Source organism: Stigmatopora argus, chromosome 17, assembly GCF_051989625.1.
Source record: "Stigmatopora argus isolate UIUO_Sarg chromosome 17, RoL_Sarg_1.0, whole genome shotgun sequence".
Classification (NCBI taxonomy): Eukaryota; Metazoa; Chordata; class Actinopteri; order Syngnathiformes; family Syngnathidae; genus Stigmatopora; species Stigmatopora argus.
The window spans coordinates 2420099-2432364 of record NC_135403.1 but is presented as its reverse complement, the minus strand read 5'-3'; the positions used below and the strand labels follow the sequence as shown (position 1 = coordinate 2432364).

The following is a 12266-nucleotide window of genomic DNA, read 5'->3' as shown; positions in this document are numbered from 1 at the left end:
TGCACATAAAAAAATGACATGCACCAAACTGCAAGTTGACGACGTTGACGTCACAAAAAAAAAAAATGCGCCTTCGTGACGCCACGATTGCGGCAATATACGGTCATTTATTTCAAAATAAAGAAAAGATAAACAGATAAAACGCTAAACAAGAGGCATTTTGACAACTATGAATATAATTCAAGGAAAAAATAAACCATAAAACGTGGGAAAAAAACTCACGTTCCCATCACTGCTCGCTCCGTCGGGGCACGGCCATCTTACGGTAGTTACGTGCTCTGACGGTAGATTTTACCATGTCAGCACATCAGAATAATTAAGGCTGATCAAAGGTCTTGGGGTCGATCGTTAAAATATAAACCTTGATACCTATGTAATGTGTATGCTATTATTGCACCCAGACACTTGGTGAACACTACGTATAGCGCTATGGGCATATTTCCTGGTCGTGCTTACGTTACTTCCTTTTTAAATTTAACACCCTCCTTTTCGGAACACAGAAAGGAAATGACTGTACATTTGTGATTATGAAATAAAACAAAATTACGCTTTGATTTTTTTCTTTTATTTCTTGTTCGAAAATGACAACTATTGCAGTTATATGAACCATCGAAAAAAATTGAGATATTTTGACATTAGAAGCAATTTGGCCACCACATCTTAAACTTCTGGTAAGAAAATTGTAATTTATGTCATTAAAAAGCATCGGGTTCTCATCAAAATAGACTTATTTCCTTCTTCAAATTGAATAATTTGATATTTTGCATTTACAAAGACAGGCATATTAACTTATGATAATGACCCTAATAATATGCTTTTGATTCATGCAGTATCTAAGAAATACCACGTGATGATTTTTCTTAAGATTTTCCCTTCAAGGTAACACATTTGTACTCCGTATTAAAACCATAAATATCGAGGTTGTTGGAGTTATTTTGGGTACTATTATATGTGTGTACAACAAAGAAATATTAGTCATTATATGTATGTGTGGAATATTAATCATTATATGTATATGTGAAATATTAATCATTATAAGCAGACAAACGCTCAGTATAACTTACCGAGGGACACTTCCCCCTGCAGCTGGCTCCGAGGACGTTTAATTGTTTTGCTCTATTCCGAGGACTATTGACCTGACAGATCACCCAGTCCCGGGCTCCGAGGACTGTTGATCTGGGTTCGCAATGAAGATCTGTGAAGGACTCTTAAATTGCTTTGACTTGGATTCCGGAGCAGATGGCGATAATCGAATCGACTTCCGAAAATACTCGCATATTGTTTTAAAATAGTGTTGCTCGCTTCACCTAAAATGGAAATTATTTTGCTTGCTTGTGAAAATTCTTATGCAGTTGTTTTTTGACCTTAATTGTGTTATTCGGTTAGCTTATGCAATTGTTTTGAATAAGATAACCTTAATTGTTTTGATTCTAATGCAACTAAATGGACAGAAGAGGATGTCTTTGTTTAGAATGATCCGTGACGGTGACGAGTCAGGATTGATTCTCACTTGCAAGTTAACGCTGGATTATGTCTCCAATGTCTTTCCTTTTATTAAAATATATCTATTAATGAACCTATCAGAGGTGAAAATTGAGAATCAGGGGGCAGCTTATATGCGAAAAATTGTAAAATTCAATAATTTAAGGCAATTTTAAGGGTGCGGCTTATATGCGAGTAAATGCGGTATATCTCGTACCTCTTTTTATTATCAACATGCAAGCTTGCTTCTGACTCAAATTTGCTGTTTTCAATTATTTATTTCCAACTCAAAATAAATGACTGCTTTTCCAACTATAATTTTATTCTCATGTTTTCAAGACCAGGACTTTTTTTATACTGCAAATGCCAACACCCTTTGCAGTCAAGTATTGCATTCGGAATTCCCAATTGTTCTCGCAAAATGTGAAGTCCCTTGGTTTCACCCCATGTGCATCTCTCAAATGTTTTATTTATACTTGAGCATTTTGTGTTTTGTCAAACATTTTAATTTCAAAGAAAATATTTAATTCTTTAACCGAACCTATGTTTACTTTACATCTGTATACTTCACTTATACTTACAATTCTGTAAGTCGCCCACCTACCTAAAAATCTGACTGTTAATGACCCAGGCAAAGTCTATCGTTTGTAATATACTAAGGCTAAAAAAATTGTAAAGACAAAATCAACTCAAGACCAGTAGTACTGGTCTAGACTTGCCTTTTTTTTACTTTGTACAGGGCCAGTACAATCTATTTTAAATATAACATTATAATACCAAATTTAAAATTAGCTCCGAATGTAAATTCTGAGTTAACGCTAGCGTTTTGGTTGAATATTCTAGTTTCAATTTTCAGTTTTAAATATATATTTCTCATAAAAAAAATGTTACATGCAAATTCGTAATTGAGCAAATCGATTGAATCCAATTTCACATTCTGCTAGGGCTAAGGCTTGAAAAGGTCTTCTCCCTTCTCGTTTGTGAGTGTAATCACAGCGGCTCGGGATTGTTCTTATGTAACCAAAACATGGCATAAAAACGAGTTACACAGACTTTTAAAACATGGGCTTTTGGGTGTCTAAAAGTACATAGTAATTTAAACCCTATGCTGGCCAGTCATAGCGCAACATTCTTCTTCTGTCTACTCTTCCCAAACTTATTTGAATAAATACCATCTAGTTCTTTAGCTTCAATTTTCCTTCACCACAGTCACTAATCAATTCATCAAATCTTTATACATAATTTAATATAAGAGTATGTGGGTGCCGTATTTCATGGATATTTCAGAATGAGAAAATCTCCCTGGCAGTTTAAGTTTTTTTTTTCTCCAAAGTGCCTCGTACCTGTGCAAAGAGCAGCCTTATTTAAAATGTCCTTAACCCACTGTCCTCATTTCAGGATAGCCTGTAATATTTTTCTTACTTGATATCAAGATGTTTTTCCATTTTATGTAAATGTTCTGAAAATTTTGCAAAAATCTAAAACTTCTCTTGGGTTAAAATGGGTTAAGTTCATCCAACTTTTTTTTATTTTATTTTTTGTAAATGGCCATATGAGGTAAATTTACTCAGTTTATTTTTGTGAGGCTGAAAATAGTCTGCTTGCCAATGGTGATGTCTACAGTTGATTATTTTATTTATTTCATATTGCACAGGAACTTGGTGTCTTTTCTTTACTGCACAACAGAACAACAAAAATACTTCATCTTTCATATTCTCTTTTCTTATGAAGGTAACATAGTTACTTTCATATATAAAAAAGGAAGAAAGTAATTCATTTACTTATTTACAGGAGTTTGAAGTTTCAAATTTGAAACTAAAAAAACAGCTCTAATTTACATAGTTTTAGAAATTATTGATGGTGCAATCAACACTGATAGACGTCAATGGAATTATGAAAGTCAAAAGATGCAAGTGTGTTTCTCTTCTGCAAAAAGATCCCCACACTTAAAAGTGCAAATTTTAGATGCACAGCAAATTCTACACGTGCGTAAGACAATTCATACTAACTTTTAAGGAATGTGTGTGCGTATTTGTGCATCAAAATGTGGGTGTTCCATGTCACATTTGTTTGTGTGTGCATCAGAAATATGTTTTGTGTCACATACAGTTGTGGTCAAAAGTTTACATACATTTGTGAAGAACATAAGGTCATCGCTCTCTTGCGTTTCCAGTTATATCTACAACTCTGATTTTTCTCTGATAGAGTGATTGGAACAGTGATTTGTCACAAAAAAACATTCATGAAGTTTGGTTCTTTTATGACTTTATTATGGGTTAACAGAAAAAGTGATCAAATCTGCTGGGTCAAAAATATACATACAGCAACACGAATTAGCAATTTTGGTGACTTAGAAAGTTATGTCAGTGAAATGCGCTTCATAGCATGGCTTCTTAACTTCTTGTGAGTGATTATGAGTGACTACAGCTGGTGACTTCTTGAGGCCATTTAAATAGGGTTCATTGGATGCAAATGCCCACAAACGCTACAATGGGAAAGTCAAAGGAGCTCAGCATGGATCTGAAAAAGCGAATCCTTGACTTGAACAAGTCAGGAAAGTCACTTGCAGCCATTTCAAAGCAGCTGCTGGTCCCAAGAGCAACAGTGCAAACAATTGTTTGTAAGTATAAAGTGCATGGCACTGTTTTGTCACTGCCACAATCAGGAAGAAAACGCAAGCTATCACCTGCTGCTGAGAGAAAATTGGTCAGGAGGGTGAAGATTCAACCGAGAATCACCAAAAAGCAGATCTGCCAAGAATTAGAAGCTCCTGGAACACAGGTGTCAGTGTCCACAGTCAAGCGTGTTTTGCATCTCCATGGACTGAGAGGCTGCCATGCAAGAAGGAAGCCCTTGCTCCAAAAGCGGCACCTTAAGGCTCGACTGAAGTTTGCTGCTGATCACATGGACAAAGATAAGACCTTCTGGAGGAAAGTTCTGTGGTCAGACGAAACAAAAATCGAGCTGTTTGGCCACAATGCCCAGCAATATGTTTGGAGGAGAAAAGGTGAGGCCTTTAACCCCAAGTACACCATGCCTACCGTCAAGCACGGTGGTGGTAGTATTATGCTGTGGGGCGGTTTTGCTGACAATGGAACTGGTGCTTTACAGAGAGTAAATGGGATAATGAAGAAGGAGGATTACCTTCAAATTATTCAAGATAACCTGAAGTCATCAGCCCGAAGATTGGGTCTTGGGCGCAGTTGGGTGTTCCAACAGGACAATGACCCCAAACACATCAAAAGTGGTAATGGAAGGGCTAAATCAGGCTAGAATTAAGGTTTTTGAATGGCCTTCCCAAAGTCCCGACTTAAACCCCATTGAGAACTTGTGGACAATGCTGAAGAAACAAGTTCATGTCAGAAAGCCATCAAATTTAACTGAACTGCACCAATTCTGTCAAGAGGAGGGGTCAAAGATTCAACCAGAAGCTTGTGGATGGCTACCAAAAGTGCCTGATTGAAGTGAAAATGGCAAAGGGACATGTTACCAAATATTAGCGCTGTTGTATGTATATTTTTGACCCAGCAGATCTGATCACTTTTTTTCCTGTTCACCCATAATAAAGTCATAAAAGAACCAAACATTTCATGAATGTTTTGTGACAAAGAAGTATCTGTTCCAATAACTCTATCAGAGAAAAATCAGAGTTGTAGAAATAACTGGAAACTCAAGAGAGCCATGACATGTTCTTCACAAGTGTATGTAAACTTTTGACCACAACTGTATGTGTACATCTTTCGTTATTAGCCTGCATGTTAATACAATGTGTAATATGTATTTGTTTTCTTGTTTTGCATGTCGGAACTTTGGCAATGTTGATGACCGATCTGGTAAAGAAACAGTGGTGTAGTCTTAACACGAATACGTGCAAAACGCGCTCATATGGCAATACATCGCGGCCATGAAAGTTACCGACCTCAGTTAATTGTGCGATCAATGGGTTGATTGCTAATCCTGACTGGCTTTAATGAGACAATTGTCTCACACCATGAGACAGGATTTTGACTCTTAACTTTTCTGCATTTTGATAGGCATATCATCACAGGCTTAGTTCCACCCAAAGTGGAAGTATTCTATATGAGTACCTATTTGCGATGAGACATTTATGATTCAATCACTCATCTTCTAAAATGCTTATCATTACAAGGGTCACAGGGGTGCTAAATACTATCACAGTAGGCAGGATATACCCTGTACTGGTTGCCAGTCAATCGCAGTGGGGTTAATTAGTTTATGACAAATGTTGTTTCCAAATCACTTTGGGAATAAATAGACAGCTGAATTTTACAAGCTCCTGACTTAATTGTGTGTGCCTTACTATAGTCTGACCAGCTGGAGTAAAGCACATGCTGGGCATCCGGTGTGAAGCAGACGTCCAGAACGCTCCAGCCAACATCTCGAGCCTTCACTGTTTGCCTCAGGTGAAAGCGTCCTCTGCTTGTGTCATACAAGCGAATGTTCTGATCTGAGGTAGAAAATCATTTTTAAAAAGGACAGAAACGATGCACATCCCAGAGTCTGCACTAGTAGAAGGACTGAAAGCATTTACACTATATTGCTCACAGGACGACTCAATTATGAATTTAAGTGAAATCCCATTCATCATCCATATGAATAGTTACATTTCACCAACTTCTCCAGCTATAACGGTTTTAACTGTTTGGATTAAGAGCGGGTTTAAAAAAAAATTATGACCATTTTATTAGCACATCAAACAACGATTTGGATGAGAAGTGCTTAATCTTCTTTTTAGTTCTAGTGTATCCCAAGCGAATGTTCTGATCTGGGGAAGAAAATCATTTTAAAAAGGGAAAAACTATGCACATGCCAGAGTCTGCAATATGAAGGGTCTGTAAATATTGGGGATAATGTAGACGACACATGGCCGTGATAATCGAAAAACTCCTAAGTAGGATCACCTTTATTACTACTACATACCATACTACATACTTATGTGCGTATACAAAAATACAAGTACACAAGTACAATTATCAAAAAGTGTATCTATTAAATATTACAGTTATAGGCATATGAAAAGACTAATGTATAAATATCTACATATAATCGCTAAATAAAAAAAATGTAAATACTTTAAGAACTGTACTCACAAAGAAAATAATTCCTCTCCACTGGATTTAAACAATAATTAAAAAAAACAAAAAAAACTGGTTATTGGGATCTTTAGTCCAAGTCCCCGACGTCAGATTCGAGAGGCATTGGATCATTCATCATCATGGAATCTTCAGGAGGAGCTTCTTTCTGCGAGGTTTTCGGTGCACAAGGAACATGGCGAACACCCATTTTTTCATACAAATATGCTGTTGTACAAGGACATGACACTGTCAAGACGATTGCCAAATTCAATGGCTCCGAACATGTTGTCATCAATCTCCTGGACCCCTTGTAGCAAACTGCGTCCCATATTAAAGATCTCCTGCACGTTTCGTCATGTCAGCTTCACGGCCGTATCTACGGCGTAAATCCCCTAATAATGCTGGTTCTTTTTTTTCATTCATAGAGGTTACCCTTGCTTAGTGTCCTAGGAAAACGATATTGTGGCCATCTTCCGATTGTTCACTTCTTTTTGAGTAGAACGCACGGTAAATCCATTTACGCCGGAAAGGCGTGCTGCGTCTTTAGCATAGCAGCGTCACTTTTTCGGTCAAGGTCATCATGTTTCGTTTTTTCTTGTGCTCACTGGCGCTTAGGAGGCATTTTCAAGGACGATTCGAAATCCAAACAAAGCTGGAATAGGCTTGGCGTAGTGTTTCTCCACAGGTAATATGCACAATTCGAAATGTAATCTGAAATGTTATGTACTCAAAATGTATATTCTCACCAGCCTATAACCCTTCTGACTTTACTCAAAATGACCATGTATTTTGTTTGTATTACTCAAATCACGTATGTAATCACACAAGGACTCCTTTGTCTTACACATTCCACACTTATCATGGGGCTTATATTTTGTTCTTGTTAGCACTATTTGTCCAGGAACCAAAGAGATATTTCAACTCTGGCCTGGAGGATACTGCCAGTATTCTGAAGGCCTGAGTGATAAAACACGTTAATTTACAGACTAGCTAGCCATGGGAGGGGTCTCCCTAGATGGTATCCTTTGGAGGTTCCTCCTAGGCTGAGGTACACCCACTAATATTCAAATTAAGGCTCACGTTTTACTGTTGGAAAAGGATTTACAAAGGGAGTCAGATATCAGAGGTTGGCACTTACAATAAAGTCACAGTTGTGAGAACCGACCCTGAGTCTTAGTATGTCTTGTATGTTTTTTCTGTCTTCCAAAAACCCTCGAGCATAAAAAACGAGTACCCAGTGTTGTGGGTACAAGGTCAAGAAAGAACAAACGCCAATAGAAGAAACCAGGAAATGGCAAGACGTCATCCTTCTAGGCCTTTTATATTATTTGATGCGTTATTCTTCTTCTACAGGGAAATATGCCTTCTTGTGCCACCGGATTATCCCCGTGTTCCGCTTGCGAGTTTCATCATGAATTTTGACATTTTTATGAACTTTTCAAAAATTTAATAATTAATATAAAAAATGCGATGTACTGAAGCTGCGAATGTTGAAGCCGCAAAGTGGTGAAGCCGCAAAGTGGTGAAGGATCACAGTATGTTGCTCACAGGACATAACTCGATTATCAATTTAAGTGGAATCCCATGGTACTCGGATGATTCGCCTAAAGACGTTTCGCCGACGGACGTTTGACAGACGGACAGGTCGCCGAATGGTCGTTCGGCCGAACGGAGGTTCGGCCGAACGGAGGTTCGGCCGAATGGAGGTTTCGCTGAAACGGGATTCGAGCGCTCGCCCCGCCCCCGGATCGTGTGTGTACAAGTTTTGCAACCTCGGCCCGCGGGCCATATACGGCCCGTTAGGATTTTTAATCCGGCCCGCCGAGTAGGTAAATCATATCCAAAAGTGCTTCGTGGGCGGATTTTAATGACACATGCTGAGTTTCATTATCGAGCTCCATATATTTCCCGACTTTGAGCACTTTAAAAATCGGCGGGGGTTCCCCCGAGCCTATCCGAGAATAGTGCGCCGTGAGCGGACTGGGTTGGACGACGCCCCGCTGAATTTCTGCAGCTCCAGAAATTTTTCAAATTTGAGCCCCACACACATTGGAGGGGTTTTTCACCGAGCACAGTGCTCTGTGGGCGGACAGGGGTAACACATGCCCCGCTGGAATCCTGAGCACCATAATTTTTTTCTAAGCGTGAGCACCACACACATCGGCGGCGTTTTTTCCCCGAGCGTAACCAAGGATAGTGACACATGAGCGGATTGGGTTGGCTGATGCCCCGCTGAAATCCCGAGCTCCATACATTTTTCAAAGTATGAGCACCACACACAACGGTGTTTCCCCAGTGCCTATCCGACATTTGATGTCGCAAATACAAATACTTGTATTTGTATTTAATCATTAAACGCTGTTTTCGGCTGGATTTGACCGAATTTGAGAGCATTTTGAGCCGTTTGGCGAATGGCTCTGTTCTTAGAATGGCCAACAAGCGACGACGTCGAGCTCCGTTGCCTCACAACGCGCATCGGACATCTAGTCTGTATACACGAAGAATATGTGAATTTCCTTTGTCTTCTTTTAAATAAAATACTAGTATAAAATTCAATACTAGTATTGTATATACAAATACTAGTATTTGTATTTAATCATTAAACGCTGTTTTAAGATGGATTTTGAAAAATTTCTGGAGCTGCAGAAATTCAGCGGGGCGTCGTCCAACCCAGTCCGCTCACGGCGCACTATTCTCGGATAGGCTCGGGGGAACCCCCGCCGATTTTTAGAGTGCTCAAACTCGGGAAATATATGGAGCTCGATAATGAAACTCAGCATGTCATTTAAATCCGCCCACGAAGCACTGTTCCCAGGGAGAAACCCCTCCGATGACCGTAGGGATATGATTTACCTACTCGGCGGGCCGGATTAAAAATCCTAACGGGCCGTATATGGCCCGCGGGCCGAGGTTGCAAAACTTGTACACACACGATCCGGGGGCGGGGCGAGCGCGCGAATCCCGTTTCAGCGAAACCTCCGTTCGGTGGAACGTCCATTCGGCGACCTGTCCGTCTGTCAAACGTCCGTCGGCGAAACGTCTTTAGGCGAATCATCCGGCCACGGAATCCCATTCATAATCAATATGATTTGATACATTTGTCCACCTTTTGCAGCTATAACGGTTTCAACTGTTTAGATTAAGAGGGTGTTTATGAAAAATTATTTGATTAGACCAGGGGTGGGCAAACCGGTCCTCAGGGGCCGCTGTGGGCGCAGGTTTTTGTTGCAACCGATACAGCACAGACGCTTTGACCAATGAGATTTCTGCAGAACACAAGAAGCACCTGACTGTAATCCACTGATTGCACTTGTAGGACACCAGATTGGTGAAAAGGTGTCCTCTTTATGGGTTGGAATGAAAATCCGCACCCTCTGCGGCTCTTTGTGGAATAGTTTGCCCATCCCTGGATTAGACGTACATTTATGATGTCAAAAAATATTTGGATGAGACGCGCTGAATTCCCTTTTTGGTTCTTATGTATCCCGAGGTGTTCTATAAAATTGTGGTTAGGTCTTTTTAAAAGGCCAGTCAGGCTAATCTATATTAGGCTCTCTCATCCATACTTTTTTACACTAGTGCAGTCATTTTCAAATATTTTCAAGTAAGCATCCCTGAACTTCAACAAAATCAGGAGGATTGAAATGTTCAAAATAGTGGCCAAGTGGAGGAAAAAAAACTTATTACAGTAGGAACAGTTGATGATAGGCCATTGCTGTCCAACATAACTGCGTACACATTTAATGCAAAGTCCAGAAAGACTTGCATTACAAATTTGAGTGTAGATGAAGTTATTGGCATGTAGAATTGTGACCTGAAATTTACAATATTTTTAGAATTATAACAGAAACTAGATTAGAGCAGGGGTGGGCAAACTATTCCAAAAGGGGCCGCAGTGGGTGCAGGTTTTCATTCCAACCCATGCAGAGGACACCTTTTCACCAATATGGTGTCCTACAAGTGCAATCAGTGGATTGCAGTCAGGGTTTTCTTGTTTTAAGCAGAAATCTCATTGGTTAAAGTGTCTTTTCTGGATGGGTAGCAACAAAAATGTGCACCCAGAGCGGCCCTTGAGGACTGGTTTGCCCACCCCTGCCTTAGAGCATAGGTGTCAAACTCGTTCCAGAGAGGGCCAAGTGGGTGCAGGCTTTCGTTCCAACCCACCGAGACAACACGAGTCAGGTGGTGCTTCTTCCAGCAGACCTCATTGGCCTAACTGTCTGCGTTGTGTCAGTAGGGGGGAAACCTGCACCCACTTGGCCCTTTCTGGAATTGGTTTGACACCTGTGCCTTAGAGTAATACATATTTTTTTTACTTTATTTTTTATTTTTAGAGACAACGTATGATTTTTATTGACATTTATTATGTATTTTTATTTCTACTTTGGAGTTGAACCGTTTACATTATTGTTTTTATCTTGATGTATGTACTGAACATGAATAACTCAGTATGACGTGCAATGACAATCAATAAATGACATTCTATTCTACACAAGTCTATTCTCATTAAAAAAAAACTTGTGATATTGCAAATAGCTTCTGAAGAAATGGTAATGTTTTTGGCAATTTACTGGGTGTCCGAAAAGTTTCGATATAGGATATAGGTGTCAAACTCATTCCAGAAAGAGCCAAGAGGGTGCAGGTTTTTGTTCCAACCCACCAAGACAACACCTTTTTACCAATCTGTTCTCTTACAACGGTAATCAGTTGATTCCAGTCAGGTGCACCCACTAGGCCCTTTCTGGAATCAGTTTGACACCTGTGGTATAGGATAAAATCCTCTACATCTTATACCAAAACAATTGTATTCAATTGCATACTTGATAAATAACATATTCAACATAAGTTTTGTCATTTGAAGTGCATAATCTTATACTCTTTCCAAGAAAACGGGTAACTAGATAGAGCAGGTTAAATAAAATAGTAACATCCTCTACTGTATACTCTAATGGCTGGTATACACGCTGGCATTAACACGCCTTATACACAATACAAGATATACTGTTGATCTGATGATTTAATTAAAAAAACAAGTTCAGATTTGTTAAAGATCATTTACCCTGGCAGGCAGAGAGAAACATGTTGCCATCCTCGCTGTATACGCCACAGAAGGCTTTGTGGTGGTATGTAGTCTTGTGAGATACATAGTTAGGCAGGAAACTAGGGTAAAAACACACACGCACACACACACACACACACACATGTATATATACATATATTCAAGGGTGGTGTGATAGACCAGCAGGATTTCCCCAGTAAATACATTGCACTAATTACCAAAGAGTATAACAATTATAGGTTCATGGTTAAGATCAACTCAAAGATCTTGAGTCAACATTTTAATCATTTTGTTTTAGATTGGTAAAAAAAAAAAAAATCATTTAACTCAAAATTTAGATTTTAGAAATTTTATAGTTTGGCCACGCATAACTCATGCCATTGTACCATATTTATTCGAGTATAACGCACAAAATTTTGTACCAACAAACTGAAGCAAAGTTCGCGTTATACACGAATCCCGGTGAACCACAGCCCTCTGCCGCTGAAAAAGTCCCCTCCGCAACCGTTACGTATAATGGGAGACGTAGAATCTGTCTTTGTCTGCCAGATGGCGACAATCTACCTTCTTTTACAAAAGCCAGCCCTCTCCAAATAACCCTCAGCAAGTTTATAGGTTAATAGGGTTGT

The 12266-nt window shown here is 39.3% G+C and overlaps 1 protein-coding gene across 3 annotated transcripts in view; it reads right to left on the bottom strand.

Annotated features, from left to right (window-relative positions):
• The window catches only part of dcaf11 (ddb1 and cul4 associated factor 11), an 84482-nt gene that overhangs the window by 39597 nt on the left and 32619 nt on the right, over positions 1-12266 (bottom strand). For all 3 annotated transcript variants that reach the window (XM_077624843.1, XM_077624841.1, XM_077624842.1), the window contains 2 exons: positions 11638-11738; positions 5804-5950 (listed from right to left, as the gene is read on the bottom strand). In XM_077624843.1, coding sequence (XP_077480969.1) covers positions 5804-5950; positions 11638-11738 — 248 coding nt within the window. The remainder of the gene's footprint in view (positions 1-5803; positions 5951-11637; positions 11739-12266) is intronic.